Source organism: Nesoenas mayeri, assembly GCF_963082525.1.
Source record: "Nesoenas mayeri genome assembly, chromosome: 6".
In the NCBI taxonomy this organism is placed as follows: domain Eukaryota; kingdom Metazoa; phylum Chordata; class Aves; order Columbiformes; family Columbidae; genus Nesoenas; species Nesoenas mayeri.
In genome coordinates, this window is record NC_137545.1 from 1372083 (window position 1) to 1393745 (window position 21663).

Below are 21663 nucleotides of genomic sequence, written 5' to 3' on the forward strand. Positions count from 1 at the left end.
ACACCAGTTAATGCCTATCAGCAAAGACTAGAGCTGTCCTGCAGATCTACCAGGTAGCAAAGATTTACCGGAATGAAATAAATCAGCTAGTTCTTACGTTAGGATGTGCTATCTGGGTGTATCCTGAAGAGCAGATTGCTAAAGTTCAGTGAAATGTACACCTCAAATTTAATCCTAACCTATCCAGCAACTCTGGCCATTTAATATCTTGTTTACTTGGTTTGAATTGTTCATTAAAAATCACGTTCAGGATCTGCAGTAAACGGCTGGTTTTGCCCTCACAAAAACAGCTGTCAGTGACATTTGTTGGATTTTAACAGCGTAATGTAGCCTGTAAGTTAAATGGTAAAAGCTGGAGAGCAAAATAAAGCACAAAACTGATACCAGTACTCCCTATTTGTTTTGATCTTCGGAATGAACAGGCCTATTCAGAGATGACAAAGGAATAAATTAGCAAATGGCTAATGCAACGCACAGAAGGGCGTCTAGGGGATCTGCATGTGCGCACACACGCGCACTTGCACACAGCAGCTCGGCCTCGACAGAAACTGAACGGAGTTGAACTTAGATAAATTAACCACATTAAAATACTGACGTTGTGAGGATTTTAATACTATCGACACCCTGTAGAGGGCATTCCTGGGTGAATTTTTAAACGCTTTAAAAAAATAGTTTGGAGTTATTGAAATCTGCGACAACCGCGAGGGCTCTGCCTGCCCTCACAGCCTCCCGTTCTCGTCGCCGGTGTCCTTCTCCTGGATCGCCTCCAGGCCCCGTTTCGACTTGGCGTCCGTCTGCCCGCTCTTGCTCAGCCCGCAGGACCCGCACGCCAGCTGGATCTGCTTCATGTTCTCCAGGGCTTGGCTCTTGGCGTTCTTCAGGAGATCCCCTTGGCCCTGAGGATGCACAGACAGAGTGAGGACCGCACGCACCGCTTGGGACACAACGCCGCTCCGGTGTCTATGCTGCGGGCTGGGTCCCAGACCCTCCCCCAAATCCCCTCTGCCCCCGCAGCCCCGGGATAGGCACTGGTCACCCCTGGGGAGGGAACTTGGAGAATGGGAACGCGAGACTTCACAAGCAAAGTCCTGCTTCTGTATGTAGCTTCTCAGAGCACTGAAAGGTGAGGCGACGAGCAGGCTGGCAATCCAGTCTGTAACTATCAGGAAAAATGTGCTGCATTGAGTTTGTACCAGGGGGCTCGTGTTCAGAAATGCCAAAATGAATATTTATGCAGTATTGATATCTCAAGATTCTGGTGCTGGAGGACACATAAATAAAAGCCAGGAGATGCATCTGGTTATTGAAATTCAGTATCACTAAGAACCTGAGCCGCTGTTCTGCTAATGTCACCCCAAGGACAGCCTGGAGCACCCCCCCAGGGTCACACACGTATTGCCAAGCAAAACCTCCGCTGACCGCAATGTCACACTCGCATCCCTGCCCCAAAGAGCATCTCCCCGCTCCCCAGAGCTCCCAGGCAGGATTGATCCCACACCCACGGGCACGGTGCCCTTTTTGCCAGCGCCTGGCACCGTCGCACCGCCTGAGACCCCGTAAATAATGATCGCACGAAGAAACAACAATGGCTTGTAAGTGCTGCTGCCCTAGTAAACACCACGTGGGGAAGCGCGTCAGCCAGAACGGGGCTGCCTCATCGCCCGGTGACAGGATCTGTCCCTGCCGAACAATGCCAACCCCTGCCCAGATGCGCCAGCAAAACAAAAAGAGTGCGTGAGCGGCTCTGTGCTGTTTGGTACGAAGCTCTTTTGAAGAGGTTCGTATCTCGGCAGCGTGACGCTTACAGGAATACACACACAAATAACTCAGGATCCAGCAAACAGACAGAGTTTGAAAAAAACCAGGACTGATTTATCCAGGATTTATTGCCATAGCAGTTAAAGGTGGCAGGAAGACGCCAGGAGCACCCAGTCCCCCTCCCCGTTTGCGAAAGGCACCCAACAGCAGCATCATGAACAACACAATCATGTTATCAAAAAGGGCGGAAGGTTCTTCTCTACACAAACGCAGCTTTAAACGATTCGGTTTCCGGATGAAACAGTGAGCTGCAGCTTTTCCTTATCACACACACGGGGCTGAAGACACCAAAGGCTGCACCAACGTGCCGACAAAATCAGTGTGATGATGCTCCGCGGCATGAACGTCTCTAAGACAAAACCCGGCGCTGCGTATTCATGCACAATAACAGAACAATCCCCTTGCCGCAAGAAACAACTCAACATAGACATCCCTGCACCACCAAGAACAACTGCGCCCAAAACCTGGGACAGCCAGTGCCACAGAGAGGTGAAGTGGTGATGATGGTGATGCTCTCCCTTATACATATTCTGATTTCACAGGCAATCCAGATTGTGGGTTTCATAAGGCAACGCACGACACACCTTCGGGTTCCAAGAAGAAAAACACTCCTCCTGAGCACACCTCCGATATTTTGAAGGCATTCTTATTTTACAGTGATCTAAAACCAGCAATGGATTTATTAAAATAGTGCAATTCCATTCATGTACAGACCGGTTGATTTATGTCCTAGTCTCCCTGTATTTTTTATTTTTAAACAGCTGGTTCATTTGAGCAAGCTGAAGGAGGAAAAACGAGTTGGAATCATCTGTCACACGAAAATTAACAACAAAGCAGCCCCCTCTGACAGAGCTGTCATAGTTCTAGAGACACCACCAAACACAACAATCTGTGGGCATGCTCTGTTGGAAAAGCCATCTGTTTGATTCAAAAAACTGGCTGTGAGCATAATCCACTTTAAAAACAAAAGTCAGCAGAATTGTGGCAATACCTTAACAAACTACACTGGAGTAAACTTTAAAAGTACGATTGCATTGAGCCAGCCTTCCTAAATCAGCCATTGTGATGATCTCTGTGCGCAGAACAACCCTCTTTGCCCTTACAAAGCATCTCTCTCCCACACAAAGAGATGACGATGACCCATCTCAGCATCTCTCCATCTCTCTCCCTCCTGCTATCGATGGCATCAGCCCTCCTGGAAATAAATACTTGTAAAAAAGGCTAAACTCAGCAGTTGGCAGGACACTCAATTAAGCCAGGAGAGATTCATCGAGTGTTCTACTTGAAAAACTGATGAAGGGGCCCGTTTCTATTTAGACTTAGGGAATGCTAAATGTCAAGTTTCACACACCAAGCTACAACTAACCACGGGGCCTCAGCACAAATTGACATTACGGTGCAAATAACACAGCTTGCCAAGCAAGTCTAACATTATAAGTCTTTACCTTGATGGGCTAATACCACTTAGAAAACAGGGATATTCTGACATGGCTTTAAATACTGCTCAGTTTCAGCAACAACCCCTGAAAGGCTTTAAGAAGCGTAAGGAGCTCTAGACAGGCAATGACAATGGCCACAGATGGGATGAATTCTGAATGCTGGTTTGGTTTGGTGCTTGTTCCTTTTTCCAAATCAAACTCCTAAGTTTTTAAGAGTCAAGATGACAGTTCGTTATACCCAACAACAACCCAGGTGCTGAGGTTGGGGAAATGCAATGAGAAGGCAGCTTAGGCAACTGCTATCACTCTGTGTTCAACTCCAAAATATATATATCTTTTTAATCTGTTGCACGTATCTTTCGACATAAATATGTATATGTATGTATAATACATTATTATTTCATCACAAAGTGATGAAAAAGCCAGACGCAGCCAAATAAAACAAGGAGCATCACATCACTCCTCATTTTGGGGGTAACGTGGGGAAGGAAACGGCACCAAGGTCTGTGCTAAGGGACTGGGAAAGCACAAAAGCTGGAGAGCTGCTGGGATATTGGGATACGCTGTGGGGAGGTGGCATTTCAAAGTGTCATAGTGCGACTTTAATTGTGTTTAATATTAATAAGGAGGCACACGATTAAACGATAGCACGTGGCTTTGAAAATGTAATCCCGAGGAGGAAATCATTAATGAAGTGATTGGACTGTTACGTTAAACAAAAGGCAGATATTTTTTCATGCCTCCTCCAAAGTTAAGTGTGGGAACGATTGACATGGATTTGATTATGATATATCCATGTTTCAGAACAGAGCACTGCAAAAACAAACAGCGGATTTCTGTATCAATGCAGCCTTTTAAAACCCGCCCTTTTCATTATGACTGCGTACGGTTTGTCAAGAGCTTTGCTTTATTCTCCGTGATAGGGATCATAGTGCACATGTTGGCATGAAAAACTGCCGTACACAAAGATTACACACAAAGCATATAACCACTTCTTGCACACCGAAAAATAAAGGGCTGCAAAAATGAGTTACCCCACAGGAAAATCAAACCTTACTTGCCAAACTATTTTAAACCCTTGCATAGCAGAATTTCATATACACATGGAGAACAGATCTGAGATGTCTGAAAAACAAAATATCCCCCCTCCCAGGGAGAAGCACTGACCATTACACAAAGTGTTAAATCTCTGTAAGCAAGAGCAGGAAAGAGAAATTATTGTGGAACAGACGGTCATGCAGCTTTGACACAAGTTTATGTGATAAAAACAAGGCTTTTAAGGTGCGTGTTGGAATGGAATCAAAGATTGTTCCATGGAAGGTCAGAAGCCCCAGGGCTGATGTGCCCAACACACCGTAGCCAGCAGCACGGATACGTAGGACAGCAAGGATGAGGAAGAAGTGAACAGGAACAATCTCCTAATACTTCTGTATCTAACCCAGATTACCATTGGCTTCCTGGCCACAAGGGCCCAGTGCTGGCTCATGGTCACCCTGCTGTCCCCAGGACCCCCAGGTCCCTTTCCCCTACGCTGCTCTCTAATAGGTCATTCCCCAGCTTACACTGGAACCTGGGGTTGTTCCTGCCCAGGTGACAGACTCTACACTTGCCCTTGTTATATTTCATTCAATTTTTCCCGATGGTTTTGTGACTGCAGACGGGTACGCTGACACTAAGTAAATGTGCTGTGCTAAGAACACTACCCAGACCACCCAAAAACCAGTTCCATCTCATAACTACTCCCATTTAAACTCCCAACGCAGACCAATCTGCCACTTGTCCATTGGGCTGCCCCGCGCGAACCTCAAAGCTTTTGAACGGATTTCATCTGCCATTTGGGTATGCATTGGAGAGGATGATTCAATGGGGATCGAGAGTGGTGACCAGCATCAGCCTGGCTGGTTTTCTAGGACCTAAACAGTTGTGCTGGATAAGGAGAGCACGTATCGGTACCGCACAGGGCAACGCTCCCCGCTTCTTACAAATCCACCATCCCACCTCTTGTATGTTCCTGAAATGGCACGATACAGCCAAACGCAGACCTCAAGGGCCGCCTGGGAGGTGCAAATGAACACAGCACCTCTGCCACACAAGGAGAACCTTAAAACGAGCCATGCAATCAGCAAAAAAGCAAATAGAGAAACGTCTGATTGTGGCTGCTGGTCTTGCCAGCATGAGTACGTCACTGCCCTGTGCAGGCACGGCAACTTAGGAATATATTTGTAATTCTCCTACAGGAATTGCCTAATGAAATAAAGGTGAGGGGTTCAGGTGGCCAGTTTGCTCTCTGAAACACAGCCAAGCGCCCTCCCGAACCCACCCTGGCCCACAATGAAGATGAGAAGGAATTAACGCCAACCATTTGCTCGAATGCCCAAGTGGCAAAACCACTCAGGCCATAGCGAGCCACATCGATCTGCAAACAGAGCTCTCCACCAAAATCCAGGGCCTCTTGCAAATCAATCACGCTGTACTAATCTATTCCTTCAAGTAGGCATTTTATGTATAAAAAGAGCGGGCTATTTCCCCTCCTTTTTTTTTTTGTCTCATCTGGGGTATTTAAATTAAATTACCTTATATCAGGCTGTCAAAAGCAATGAATGTGAACATCGACTGTCTAAGCGTGTTGCAGCAGGAATTTGCTTTCAGGAACAACGGCATTAATTTGACGTTGGCCATGTGCTGAGCGGCTCGGCTGCTCGCGCGTCTCTCGGGCGCTGCATTGAGCAGACAGTTTGCAAGCACAGACGCGAGCGTATGGATCCTCGCCGTCAACCCCTCAGCGCCAGGAGCCTGCCTTTCTTCTGGTGATAAGTCTCCAATCAAAGCGTTGGCTGGAAGCCCAGGAGTGCACAATTAGTACTAACAAAACCCCGCACCGTTGAAGAAATGGAGGCGCTGCTTATTTTTGATACACAGCCATGAGATGGAAAGCAAATGCATGCCTGGGTATTTATTTCTTAAGTCCTCCTTTGGTCACTAAACCCAATTCCCCACATGTCCCAGCACCTGCTGGTAGCTCCAGTAAAGTCCAGCAAAAAATAAAACGGGGGGAAGAGAAATAAGGCAGAGAGGGCAGACTTCTTCTGAGTAGAAGGACTGGCCGCAGGAAAAGGTCTGTTTTGCAGCTGAATCTAACCCAGATTCCTCCTTACTTCACCCTTTCTCCGCTTACTTCATGAACCAGCCATACGGATGGCTCCAGGTTCTCCTGCCCATCTCTCCTTAGACATAACCCCAGAATGACAGGGGTTGGAAAGCTCATCCAGTGCAATCCCCCCATGGAGCAGGAACACCCAGATGAGGTTACACAGGAAGGTGTCCAGGCGGGTTGGAATGTCTGCACAGAAGGAGACTTCACAACCCCCTGGGCAGCCTGGGCCAGGCTTTGTCACCTGTGCAAGGCAAGCCCTCAGCAAAACCCTTGTCTGGGAATAGCTGGCACCCGCCCAGGCTGCAAACCACACAGTTCACTCCAAAATCACGCCCTTCATCGCAAACGGTGACAGCAGAACGTCTATTTACTTTGTCAGAAGCTGCAAAGGCTTTACTGGCCATCCCTAAGTCGATTCTGTCTTGGCGTTTTTTTGTTGTTTGGTTGGTGTTCGGGTTATTCTTGGGCAGGGAGTGCTACAGGAGATGCGGCACAAATGCTCACTGCTTTTCTTAGACCACTGCTTAGGGTAATAGCTAAAATAATTAAACAATAATACCTGCAGCTGTGCTTAATGCTAACCACAATAACCCAATGAAGACGAGGCAGGTAAGGGAGCGCTCAGGCGGCGCTTGCTCCTGCGTGCAGCTCCTCGCGCTCTCGTCCCTCTGAGTGACCGCTCGGCACCAACACTGATTCCTTCGCAATTCTACACTTTGCAAATCCTCCTGCTGCAGTGGCAACCTGACAAACGCCTGCAGTGCACGTCCCCAGCTCCCCAGGAGGGGACACGACACCCCCCGGCCTTGGCTGCTCCTCTCCCTCCGTGCCAGGTGCTGTGGGCATCGGTTTAACCTGTTCACAAGCAGCACACACCACAAACGCCTTTGTGCAGAAGCTGAAAGCTTTGAGAGCAAAACATTCCCTGTCCAGGGACCAGCCCTGTCACTCGGGTCAGCCAAAGGTGGGTTTGCTGGTAAAAGCAGAGCTGAGCTGCCTCCTCCGCTCGCCTTCTCACAAGTGAAGGATTAAGGATGCTCCATGGAGCCTGCCCCCAGGGAAACTGCAGACAAGGAGGAGCAGAGAAGGTTATTTCGGTGAGCAGCACGCTGGCAGAGATCCACCAAAACAAAGCGACTGCGCCGGCAGGAGAAAACTCGGCGGGGTCACCCATGGGCATGGCTGGGAGTGAGAAGTCTCCGTGAAGGACGGGAATGGAGACGCCAAGCAAACCCAGTGAACCGAGTACAAAGTGGTGCAGGACGGGGACTGTATTACTTGTTGAGACATTGGTTGTCCCAATATCCAATCTAAACCTCCCCCGGCACAACCTGAGGCCGTTACGCACATCCCGAAAGGATTCCTGGCTATGGGAGGGAGAGGGGAAGGACCCGGCCTTCACACACAGACACAAGCCCTGAGCTTCAACAAAGCATAAGGGATTTGACCAAGGATACTGACAGTGCCGGGGAAAACCCAACCACCATCTCAGCAACGGCGGAGAGGAGGTTTCAATGGAGCAACCGGCAGCTTTCATCACCTCCCGAGCTCCCGCAGGGAATTGGCTTCGATCAGACACCCGTCCCCCTGCGGGGAGCGCGGTTTTGTGGATGCTGGCACGTAATCCGCACGACAAAAGGGGCAATCAACTTCACATCATTTATAAGCACTCGGAAACCATATGCAATCTGCTGACAGTAGCTGTAACTAGCTCAAAATACACCACAAAGGTAATTTTTAGAAGATGTTAAACCTCTTGGCACAAAGCTTACATTTGAAAGCAACTGCTTGAGGCTAGCACCAGTTTACAGCTCCCAGAGAATGGCACGATTCAGATTTAACAATAAGCAAACGTCAGAGAAAAAACAATGTACAAGCAATCCTCTCTTCGTGTCCTCTCCGTGTACAAATCAGCACCCCGGTCTCTCCCTGGTACTCCACAGCCCTACGCAAATGCAGAAAAGATGATGTGGCTAGAGGCTTCAGGCAGCAACTCCCTCTTGCTCTGTTCCCTTGGCTCACATGTGCTCCCTCGCACGCTGGAAATGCCAAAAGGAAAAGCTCCCCAGCGGCACAAAAGTCCACTTCTAAAAGACCTGGATTGGAGAACATGGACTGGAGTTGGACCAAGGGTTGGACTTGATGGTCTCTGAGGTCTTTCCCAACCCAGTCGATTCTGTGATTCTGTGAACTGTTTAGAACACAAGGAAGACCAAACCACCACTGTCATCTCCAGGTGGGCCAGAAGTGGGAAGGGATGAGTTGAGCCCAGCAGAGGCCAGTTCTAGCTTGTAAAGCAGATCTGCTAAATCACGGAGATTAAAATACGACAATTTAAAAGTGTAACGTGTCTTTTCAATAACAACCATGCAATTGAATCTCTCCTCTCATATATTATTTAAGGGATATTATTGTAAGGAATTGTCCAAGTTGTATAAAGAGGTAAGTGGAGTTTCCTAAGCAATATTCAGTCCTTGAGTCCAAGAAAAAGCCATCCGTTTTATGATAAATACTGACCCCAAGGCCTGTGTGGGGAAAGGGCAGGGACAAAAGGCTCTGGCACCCCCAGCACCCTGTCCCACCGGATGCTCGTTTGGGGTTATAACACAAAGCTGCTCATTTTCTGCCTTTGTTAGTAGAGTCATTGAGAGAGAAAAGCAAAGTGATGTGTGAACTTCTGCTGAAACTCATCCTTTCAGCACAGCCCTTTTAATTCCTCTGAATGAGGTCACGTTGTCAGACTGGCACAAATAGGATTCCCAACTTCCACGCTGCGTGAATTAACTCCACCGCAGTACGGCAGTCTTTGATATCCCCGTCTCGGATGAAAATGTCACCGTCGCAGGGGAGGGGACGGTGGCAGAAGCTGCTGAAGTCCCTGCGCCACTTGCAGTTCCTGCCTTTGCTGTCTCCTCCTCCACGGGATGGGAGGTGACACTGACCCAGTCTTTACACTCAAACAACCCTCCTTTAGGGGGGAATCCTCTATAAACGTTATTCCATTCAGTCATCTTCTCCTCACGCCCTTTCTACTACCCGCTTCCCAGCCCAGTTCTGCTCAGACACCCACGCACACGGGAGTAGCTTTTTCCTCAAAGGACAAGTCCCTTCAAGGAACCTGTAATCCCACCCACTCGTTTTTCAAATAACCTCCTCATAGGTGCTGATTTGTCTCTTCACTCAGAACAACAGGTCAGATCACAGGACTGCTTGGCTTCTACCTCTGGCTTACTTTAGTCAAACACAAGGAACGTGGGCTAAACAAGGTGGCTTTTCACTCCATCGTTCATTTCTCTAATCTCCTCTTTTTGTCCCAAAGTTACTGTTCTGCATATATATTTGATGGGCTGGCCTCACCTTCTATCTACGTACATGTGTTTGCACACACACAGACCCACCCTGGTAGAACCAAAGGAATAATATTTACATCCGAAATGCCAGACTTTGGATTGCAGCCTAAAAAAACCAAACAAGACAACACACAAAAAAGGGTTTAAAGCACAGGAAGGCCGCTCACAGCACCTGTTTTCTGGATGAACTTCAGTGACTGGTGCTGAAGGAGGAAGAAAAACGGCAGAGACCCACATTTCTGCTCAGCCGACTCTGGTCACCAGCTCGGACACGGGGTGTCACCATGGAGAGCACCTCAGCCTCACACCAAGCCCCGTGCCAAGGATTTGAGCAGGGCTTGGATTCACAGCAGCTAAATATTCAGGTTGATCCTGCTGGACAATCGCTTCTTGCCAGTCACTGAAACGCTCCTGCTGTGCCAGTGTTGGACAAAACACTAATACAGGGCAAAGCCCCCACTCTTTGTCAAGCCACCCGGGGGCTCTGAGCCCTCACACATCTCTAATTTGCCCCAAGAGACTGGGATTACACTCCTTTTACCCTGATACACACTGCTGACGTAACTCGAGAAGTTTCCATCACAACTGACAAAATCCACCGAGATTAAGTGTCTTTTAAAGAGCTTTGGGTCCTGACTTCAGGCTTGGGCAAGGAAAGCAAAGCCGAGGGAGCCGGAGGAGTTTGCGAACGGAGTCATCAGAGAACAGCACGCTGCTGGGTACAAGGACCCACCTACCGCATAGTTACACCGGCTGCTTACAAAACACGCTGATCCAAACAGCTTTGCGGGTGAATCACACTCCTTATCTAGTAATTCAGTATCACGTAAAGGACTCTAAATCTCCGTATCCCAGGAAGATGTTGAAACAGCTCCCCAGAGCACGGCCCAAGGGCCAGGAGCACTGGCTTTGCTGTCCCACAGCTCCAGCTCCTGCAGATCCTTCACACGCTAAGGAACAACCTCAACCCATCTCCTTCCTCACCTTCCCCTCTGCTTCTCAATAAACCGCTTCAAGCTAAGAAGGTTGGTATTTACAGGATGTGGAGCCCGTTGGACCTTTTCACCTTCTCTTTAGCACCCTGTCAGAAAAGCCGCATGGTTTGTCTTGGGTCTTTTTTGCCTTTTTGTCCCTCAGTTCACGTATCAGAGACCAACCCATCAGGTAACTACATGAATAATTGGAGCAGATGTAAAATCTGTCAGCGGAGCTGGTCTGGGAGGAAGGCAGCAGACCCTTCAAAAGCAGCAAGGGGAAAAATTCTGGAGAGGTTGAAAAGGCAGGAACGCCCCTCTGCACTGCATCAGCAAAGCAAACGCAAACATGGGGATTAGACAGCAGGAGAAGCATCGAGCCTCTCCGGAAAAAGAGCCTTTGGGGCAACCACATTCAAAATACATTTATCTAGGGAGATGTGGAAACAAGTAGGCATGGAATAATACAAGGAGCCCTTCATGCAGAGGAACGCGTGGAGCCTCCGTGCCACGCAAACCGCTCCTGCTGCTGCTCTGGCTGGACTAGCGCTGTCACAAGATGACAGCAAATCACAAGAATTGGTTGCTAAGCCACTATGGCTTATATTTCATCTATTTTTGCTGTTTCACAAATTGAGCATCAACGTGCTTGTGTCCACAGAGAGACGCTGCGAAAAGGAGGGATGGAGGTATGAGAAATATTGAGGGGCAGGATTTATTTCACTTACAGGGAAAGAAGTATATGTTACATGGAACGCTGCAGCTTTACGGGGGCTCATGAATTCACCACGCTCTCGCTGAAGATCTAGGTAGTGTAAATTGTTGTGCAAATCCTTTGGCAGCAACTATATGACATATGGCAGGATATAGTGTCACCATCGTGTTTAATGACATGAAATGTCCCCAAGATACCGCCATGCCGCTCTGTTGTCTACTCTGTAGAATGCCAGGGAGCGAAGCCATGGTTCTTGCCCAACTACAGGAAAAAGACTGATGTGAAAAGACGCAAATAAATCCTACTTACAAGATGGTACAAAGTACTGTACAGTATCCGTTAAAAAAAAACATATAGTGCGCTATAATAACCCTTAAATGAAGGCTGGGAGTGGACCTAGACCTCCCAAGGATCAGCAGCAACTCCATGAGGTACCATTGCGCACAAGGTGCTCCAGAATAAAAATCACAGTCTGATATATTGCTTTTCTTCTGTAAGAAAACTGATACCTTGTAGTGATGCTAAATTCAGTTCAGTTTAGGTAAGGCCAAATAAGTATAAGGCTGTCTGTATGTACATCTTTCAGAAATCTGGCTTTTGTCTCTCCAAAGAGCCTCAAAGTTCCCACCTGGGGCTCTGGTACCCCAGTGAGAGGGCTGGATGCTGCAGATCACAGCACACAAATGACCGGGAGAAAGGAACTTGTGAACACAATCCTCCAAAAGTGTGTTTTGTGCACAGTTTTGCTGCATAAAACCGCTTACACCAGAGCTAAAATTGTGGATTTCTGCCCCAAAGAGAGAACCGCGTTAGCAATTTAATAATTGTGCGCGTTCTGCATTCGGCAACCTCTCTCTTTATACAACTCATCAGCGTTAATTTGAATGCGGGATAATTAGTAGATACACTCAGAGATCATCAAATTCACCCAGCACTGCCACATCCACATCTAAACCGCGTCCTTTAGAACCTCATCTCTGCATCTTTTAAACTCCTCCAGGGATGGTGAGTCGCTCATTGCAAAAATGGGCAAATATCTCGTGCAAAGGAGTTGTGAGCCTTGGGTGCAAAAGGGGGTTTTGTGTCTTGTGAAAGGAACAGTTTCTGGCGCCGCGGTCCCCATGAGGTGGTAAACACAACATTTCTTCTGCTACCTTTGCATTTCACTGGCATTTAAATACAGAAAGGAAAACGGGCACAGAGGCGGTGGTGCGTGGAAATAAAAATGAGACTAAATTTGGATCATAACCTTTCCTGTAATTACACTGTGAGAACATGATTCTCCTGTCTATTGTATTGACATCGTGCCTCTCACTATTACTGACTGCGAGCCTGACTATTTTACATGATGTGGGACCAAATAGGAAGATGTGACATTTTAAAAATACGTATATATGTCAAAGTTGACTGTCAGCACGTTATAATGTCTCTGTTCTTACTAAGGTCTTCATGTTCTGGCAAACATTTTGTCCTCCTAGTGGGTATAACTAATATGTAATTAAGTTTTTATGAATTAAGGAAGAAACTGACATACTATTTCAATTCATTCTCATTAGGTACATCCTAAAAGTACCCCAGGGCATTTTTAAACATCAAGAATGCCCAAAAGAATGCTCTTTATAAAATACACTTTAATCTCGCACTCTGTGACTATTTAATGATTTTGCCAGTAGCAATTTCTTATTGCACGTAGCTGTGGCTTAGAAATGAAACATGTCAATTATTCCCTGACCTTGATGAGCTGTTTGAAATGCTCTTCGATATGTCGACAATATGTGCCAGGCAGCAATTATTTTCCATGGAAAAGGTTTCTCTGATACTCTACTTGCACCTTTATTAATCACAGGTCACCCGCAGAGGTCTGAACTTCTCTATTTGACAAACATCTGGAAATGGAAAAGTTTAGAGTTGCCCTGACTGTGTTTAGAGTGACTCTGAGCACGAGGCTTTTATTCTACCTACCACAGGTAAATTCCATTCTATGCTTCCAAACCAGAGCAGTAATTAGATATATTGAGCGAATCTCAATAATATAGGGTAATTTATACATCCCACTAAAGCAAAATATTGCTTCAGTATTAGTAAGACAGTACAAATAGATGAGCTAAAAGAGCAAAGGTTTGCTAACGGGAGACGCAAGGGGGTGGTTTCTGTGCTTACCTTCAGCACTGTGATATTCCACGCAAAACTCTCAATGGCTTTGCTTAATTTTCGTCCTTTCAAACCTTCTTTTGTCCCGAGGTTATGAAGCTCTTCGTGGAATTCCATCCCTAAAAAAACCCCAGATTTTTATATCACCCAGTGCAGCATTTCCCCTATAAAACCTTCAGCGAGCGTTCCGCTGGTACTTCCTACAACCCCTTGTGTTTCCCCCCCACTTTCCCTGTTATGACCCCATCCTGGAAAGCACCTTCCAGAACAAAAAGCCATGTGCAACCTTGCTGTTCTGCCTTCACTTCATATGCAACTCTCCTTTCCACAAACCCAACTCCAGCGCTTCTGCTCGGTCTGCAGTGCTGGCAATATTGCGACAAAATCGTCACGCTCCTTCAAAAGATGATTTTGTACCTTGGAAGGCAGTTTGACAGACAAAGATACCTGTTCAGCATAGCAAATACAGACTCAAATGCACAGCTCCTCATTAATCTTAATGAGGGTCAGACAGAAAAGCCCTGGTACTGCACAATGATAAATTATGTCAGAAACGCACACCGCTAAGCACAAGATTGCTGTTCCTGCAGCCTGGGGAACTGACACTTCCAGCCACACGCCCGGGAATTGTCACGTTTCGTTGCCGGTTTCTGTGGCAAATGCCTGTAAATCTGTTGCTAGATACAAGAATTCGGGAAATCTGGGAGCAGAATAAAAACCTGAGCGATTCCAATTAACCCACCGATTCTGCAAGATTTGCACAGTGTGTGCAAACATTTCTCCGAGTCTGCTGTGGATTAAGAGACAAAATAGAGAGCGAGCTGCCTGTATTGCCTTAATTTGTACCTTACAAAGGCCAGATCGGCGCTAAATCGCTCCGAAACGCCTGAAGCCGATCCTGGCTGAACAAGTTCCACCTCCAGTTGTTTCACAGCTCTCCCTCCCCTAATGTTTTAAGGCAAATGTCACTCGTATATTTGAGCTTCGTGGAAACCACATCAAAGAAATGCCCATGGAGAGAACACCTGGAGAGAACAGCTGAGGGCTGCTGAGCGGCTTGCGGAAGGAGTCCTTGGGTAGCCCAGGGCGATGGCACGCTAACAATAGGTTTCTTCTTGCCTTGCACCGGCTCCAGGAGCTCGGTAAGAGCGAGGCAGTTCGACCTCGCCCAACGCAAGATCTCTCTGCTGTTTAGTTGGCAAAACTTCACCCACTCGCAGGTTTTGCCTGTCTGGGATAACAGCGCTTCCCTTGGAAAACACTCTGAATAACCGCACCCCAAGCCAGATTCCCCTGCAGCTGTGCCTTGTGCCAAGCCACGTACAAATCATTTCACTTCCCCAAGTGACACAAAGCCTTCAAATTACTGCCTTTGTCTTATAAAAAACCCACAAAGGCTGACGCTGCTCAGCTCCATGTAGACATTATGCAGCATCCTTTTAGTTATTACGCTGCCCCCAGCTGTAACTTGGAGACTGTTCTGCCCCGGCAAGAAGAGCCACGAACATTTGTCAGGCTGAGGGTAGGAGCACCAAGGCAAACATTTAGCACTTTGGTCCTCCAAGCTGCTGCTGAGCAGGGCTGCACATGAAATCAAATGAGAAGTCATCCACGTACCTCTGACACCTCTCAATTTTAAGTGGTTCACCTCGCCACGTTATTTAACAATTTGGCTGGGTAACACTTGCAACAAACTGATTGGCAATTGAGTGTGGTGAAGGATCCTCTCGCTCCTACTCCCTTCCTCCATCTAAACCCTGAGGCTTCAGAAGAGCACTTCATCCCTCTCCAGCCTGCTTCTCAATCAGAAATCATATTTTTAAGGCTAAAAAAGCAAAACAAATGAAAATACAAGTAGGCACAGCAGCAAAGAGAACAAACTTGAGAAATCAATCTGGGGGAAGGAAGGAAGGAAGGAAGGAAGGAAGGAAGGAAGGAAGGAAGGAAGGAAGGAGAGGGGAACTGCGTGGTGCCTTGGTCCTGCGGCGTGTCCTCAGCACACACCTCCAGCCCTCCGCTCCCATTTGCTACAAAACATTCGTTTCATTCATTATTTAGATTTAATAGAAGCGAATGGGTGGAGACTGTGTCACTTGCCAAACCCAAAAATGCCTATCAGAAACAAAACTATTTACGATTGTTGTGGTCCCAAGAACACAAATTAAATGCAGTAGCAAGTGTTGGCATTACTGACCTTCAAGGCTTGTTGCAGGTTAGGAAAGGTGCAGCTGTACAACTAAATGAACTGAAAAGAGATTGAAGTTCTGCAGTGTAAACCTCTAATAGAAACACACTGCGTGGATTTATTCAGCGTGGTTTCCGATACACGCAAGCTGACGGATTTAGTTGTAGAGGATTACCACCACCAAACGCCTTATCTCTCTAGCAGGGCTTATTCCTGTGCATCAGTGGGAACAGCAACGTATGATCTATGTTAAGCCTACTTTACGGTAGTTTGCACCCATAAACCTGATGTACACAATGCACAGCCACATAGATTCACTGTGACATAAGGGAATTATATGGGTGTAGCGTCCAAGGTGTAAAGCAAACCTAAACAGCAATAAGTAAGTAAAGACAGGCAGCGGAGCTCGGTCCTGTGGGTTTCAAAGCCTTTTGCCTCCTGTGTTTAAAGGGAATGATTGTGGTAGAAAACAGAGCTCAGCAAAGGCAGCATGCCTTCTCACTCCTTTTTAGCTGAATGCCTTTCTAGTCCATTTGACTAATTTAAATGCTATCGGACATTTCAGAGCTGAAGAGCAGCTGGAGAAGTAGCTTTTATGGCAAAAGCTGAGGATTTTTCCCTGACCCCATGCCTGCATGACTGCTGGAGGCTGAGCCTTTAGGAGGCTGGAATCTGCAGGGCAAGACCGGGATGCTCGCTTGAACACCAGGTGAGAGATGCTGCATTAGTCACAACCTATTCCAGCACACTGTTTCCCTTCTCCCACCCAGAACTGCGCAATAAAGGATTACCTGCTTTTTGGCACTGAACGATCTTGTCGTGAGTGATGTCTGCTGTCTCGATGAGAACCCTGCTCTCTTGAATCATCTGTCAGAAAATAAATGGAAAAATACAAAGCGGCGTTACTAGAGTGTCCTGCAACATCTAGTCTGGAGGAAAGCACACAGGTTCAAAATTAGAAAGAGCTCTGCAAGCAACACCATAAAGACCAGATCATTCCTTCCCATCGGGGCTCCCACGTCTGGATCAAGCTAAGTGATGGCTCCTTAGAAAATGTTTTGCTCCAGAAGTTAAAGAACAGCTGGTTTACATCAGTGAGACAGGGAATAACGTGATGGAAACAGAAATGATCTCAAGAAAGCAGAGTCAGCACGCAAACAGAATCCACTCTGTGTGAAACCGAGCCCTTTCTAATTAGTACTTTTCTTAAAACAAAAGGAGAAACAAGCATAGTCCTTGAGATAAGTGGTTATCAGAAATGTCACCCAGTCATGAATAGCGCTGATTTCAAGAGGCACTTCAGCCTGTGCTGAACTTTACGCACCACGGCGGATCAGATAGCTACAGCTTTGCTTTGGGGACATTCAGATCCAAATCTTATCTCATCTGCAACATTCCCATCCAAGTTTAAAAGAAAAATAAAATTAAAAAAAAAAAAGACAAAAGAGACAGGCAGTGTCAACAAGCCCGCTCACAAGTTTCAAGAGATATTCCTATTTATGTGTCTTCTAGAGTAGCCCATGAAGAGCAAGCAGATGAAGTGTCATTCCATGACAAATTTCCTGCGCCTCCCATCTTGCCAATGCTCTTCTCCTTGATGGTAACAAACCTTCCAAAGCCTTTCAGGAACTGAGGCAAGCAAGCAAATTGTTCCTATGCTACATTCTGTGAAAGCGCAAAAGGTGGCACGTGCTACAGAAGGCAAGAAACACGCTGTGTAACAACCTGTGCCTGAGAATCATCTCGCTCTCCCGGGACGTCCACGGCCAATCCCAACCAAATCCCAGCAGATCCCAATTAAAAACGGTGCGAACCGAATCCTGCCTCGTGTTACATCCCAAACTTACAGCAGCCGCCACCTGAAGGCTTTGCCAAAATGCTACGGCTACTAAAAGCCTTCCTACTTTCAATCACACTAAATATGAAAACATAACCAGCAGGTTTCGATGATTTGAGTGGAAGACAATATAACAGTATTAAACTAACACTTGCAAATTAGCGCATCGTATTGTTTTAATAAGGTACAAGGGAGAAGAGATGCTTGCAGTTGTCACACCTGAACTTCCAAATTCTGGAGAAATTCAGATCCAGATCGTGCACCTCGTGCTGTCTTCATTTCCAATTAAACCTCTTCATACAGGCTTCATTCCACAAAAATATCTATGCCTTTGCTTTGATATAAACAAGAGCATTAGGAAAAGAAACCCATTACCAGTTTCACAGGCAGAAACAAAAAGGTCTGCTACATCTGCAGAGTGCAAAGCTGTTTTTAAAGAGAACATATGCAGTGGATACGCCTGAGATTGAAATGACTTTTGATAGCATCCTTTGCCTTTCATTCCTTTTCCCTGCTTGTTCAGGCACCATGTTGATTTTTGACTCTTTGGTATTTTCGCTTGTCATCCACAAAGAAACGACGATTTCTCCCCATCCTCTGGCTTCTCTGTACCACAGCACATGGTCGTTTTGTGCAGAAGGGGCCGATGGGACGGGATGTCCAAAGCTCCTGATTCTCAGGTCTCCCAAGCAGAACTTGATTTGGGACAGGGTTTTTTTAATATATATACAAATGTATATATATATATATGTGTGTGTGTGTGTGTGGCCATGGGAAATTACCCTACCACGCACCAAAAAAGCGAGCTTGAGAACCATGCAATTTGGTACCCTACGTCTGACCGCATCTTCATCCAAGCACTGGCCCCAGCGTCAGGAGTTTCTGGCACGCCTGCTTCAGGGTTCTCAGACGTGAAGGAATCACATTCATTTTTTAAGAGAAAAGTGGCAATAGGATGTCAATTTTCCCTTAATGCAGAGTGGGTAGAGCGGCCCTTCGCTCCTTTGATGCTGACATCAAAGTCTCGCTGCTCTCAGCTCAGCAAGAACAAATAATTAAAAACCGATCTCAGAGCAGAATTTAACCTGTTCCTGTCTTCCTGCACGGCAGCAATCTCAAGAATCAGCAGCTTTTGTCCCACGACAGATCCCGAGAGTGGATTCCGAGCTCCTCAGCTCGGTGACGGGGTTATGGGGATGCCCTTAGCGCTACCCCAGCATCCTGCCTCACAGGCTCCGCTAGAAAATAACCGACCAGGGAGAAATAAATAATACACCCTGGGCTAAACATGAGAGATGATTTGGGCTGGTCTATAGTGTCTTTGTCACCTGTGATAACACACTGTGCAGGACCCGGTATCTCTTCAAGACAGAAATCCTGTTCCCATCCTTACCCGCGGCATTAGGAGCAACGTGCTATGGCGAGGACGAAGCCTGAGTGTTCACTGTGAGGAACCAGAGACTGATTCATACAGATAAGAGTATAAACTGATCTGAAAACCCACTCTTTATCTTTTTTTTTACAGTTTTCCCCTATCATACGTTTTCACTTGCACACCTCAGGGGATATTTACTAAGTAAATATTGTAAAGGTCACCGAAAAGCTCGGCAACTACTAACTGTTTGTGGGAATTAATGTTAAGAGCTTTCAACAGGTTTATGATAAAACAGAGCATCTAAAGTACCCAACTGGAACTTCATTCTGTAAGAAAAGCTCCAACCTGACCTGTTTTAGAAGGGACAAAGGGCTTTCAGAGACCAAAATAGAATGATGGGTAAATAAGAGAGAGGATTATAAGAAGTGGAGAAAGAAACAGGAGAATCACTTTCCCAGTCTGTGCCTGATTTGGGGTGAAAACTCTTGAAAACACATAGGAATTCAAGGCAATGTCCATGTCCTGGGCTGCTGACGTCGGTGCATGGTGACACTTCCTTGGCAGAGGATGCTCCGCTCTGCAACATCTCTTGTCTTCAGCCGCTCGGACAATTGTGAAAAATGTCCCTTTGGGGACAACTCTGTCCAATCTGTTATTGTGATTCAAAACATGTAAAGAAACTTGGGGAGCTGCTTTTATTTTTCTATAAAAAATTCCGTATATGCACACAAGCCAAGAACCCGGGTAAAACCAAGAACAGTTATTATCACTTGTTTATTGCTTTTGATCTGCAAATGATTCAATCATTTGATCTTGGAGGAGAAATAATGCTGAACCAATAATTGAGAAGCAAAGTGCACAAGTGTCCCTCGGTTCACACATGCCTGCAACAGCAAATTAATGTATCGTGCAGACAGCAAAACCACAATCTGTTTCTGAACTATTCGCAACCAAAAAACCCAGAAAAAAAATCTAATTTCACAGGATAACTGTTTGCAGTGAATAATTCAACCATCTGGCAGGCCCAGCTGGGCCCCAGCCCTTCTCTTCACATTGAGTATCTCCTTTTTATCGGTGTGATCAATGAACACCGGCATCAATGTGAGGGGTTACAAGGCGCTGCCCACCTGAGCGAGCATCTCCCAGCGCCGGCCACCGAGCAGGGGGACAGAGGGACAGGGGGACAGACGGACAGTCCTTCCCAGGACAGGCCATGCCCAAACAGCGGCTCTGTGAGCACCATGGCGTGCCATCCTGGGGTGTACGTGTGGGAATCAACAACACTAGGGAGATCCATTCATTGTACTCTCTGTGTGGCAATGACCAAAGCTCTAAGTCAAAATAAACCGTTCTAAACTGTATTTCTGGTAGTTGACACACTTCTCAAACGTGTTCTGTGTATAGAATCATAGAATGATTTTGGTGGGAAGAGATCCTCAAGGCCATCGAGTCCAACCATAACCCATCCCTGCCACTGCTCCATGTCCTCAGAACCTCATGTCCGTCTGTCCAACCCTCCAGGGCTGGTGACTCCAGCACTGCCCTGGGCAGCCTGTTCAATGCCCCACAGCCCTTTGGGGAAGGAATTGTTCCCAGATCCAACCCAGACCCCCACACAACCCAGGACATCCCCACGCAATCCTCTTGCTCCACGAGACAAGGCCCCAGTCAAGCTCCACTAAACCACTGCAGTGCGACCATAAAATACATAAACAGAGTCTTGAAAAATCGTTCCGGTTCCTTCACCAAAGCACACTAAATTTCATTCTATAAAGGCCTTTCTTGAAAGAAAATATTGAATGCAGAACACAATGGTGAAATTAATTGGAAAAACCAAACAATCCGCACAAGCCGGGCTTTGTCTATGGGCCCGTGAGCGGGGGAACAGACAGTTAATTGTTTTCCAGATCATGGGGCAGGTCTCCAAGCGCTCTCACCTCCACTTGTCCGGACTGTCAGTGCTGTCCATGACCCATTAAACACACGGGCAGAGTTCATACTTCTAAACAGATCTTGATATTCTGCTGCTGGAGTTGCCTCAAAAGGCAAATATCCAAAACGCAGCAAAAACATCTATTAAAGCTGGCTTTTGCCTTTTCGGAAGCAAATTGTTTTAGCGAAGGGGCAATCCCAGCCAGCCAAAGTGGGTAAAAATAATTCAAATAACATGTTCTCATTACATCTCAAATCAACCCTTACATAGGCAGGGAAGAATTCCCTTTTCTCAGCCCTCTGATTTGAAACTCCTTGTGCTGTCTCTTGACGTTGGAGGTACATCTTCCTCCATCAGAGACAAATGTGAGAGCAAACAGTATTTAAAACAGCTGTACAAGTGCTTTTGTCTTCATCGGGAAGCGGTCTTTCACCTTTTCAAATTGAAAAACTGTTCCCAAAGCACAAGGAGGCCTTGAAATGTCCCATGTGTGCTCCTCAGTATATAATTACAAAGATAAGAGGTGACACATTCATTTTGGTAAAACTAAACCGAGCAGGCTCCCAAAGACAGAAAAATCTCTTATTTATGTGTTTGTTTTTTCAACAGACATCACACCACGCATCAAATCTATGCCAGAAATGTCCAATCTAAAATATGGCAATCAATAGGACGTACAAATCGTCATTCTGGAATTGTTACAGCTGGTATTTTATTACCGCAACTTAATCA

General features: G+C 46.5%; 1 protein-coding gene across 1 annotated transcript in view; it reads right to left on the bottom strand.

Annotated features, from left to right (window-relative positions):
* Positions 1–719: 719 nt before the first annotated feature.
* The window catches only part of PLCL1 (phospholipase C like 1 (inactive)), a gene marked incomplete at both ends in the record, with an annotated part of 105480 nt that continues 84536 nt past the window's right edge, over positions 720–21663 (bottom strand). The window contains 3 exons of the mRNA XM_080346298.1: positions 720–896; positions 13611–13720; positions 16578–16653. Coding sequence (XP_080202424.1) covers positions 720–896; positions 13611–13720; positions 16578–16653 — 363 coding nt within the window. The remainder of the gene's footprint in view (positions 897–13610; positions 13721–16577; positions 16654–21663) is intronic.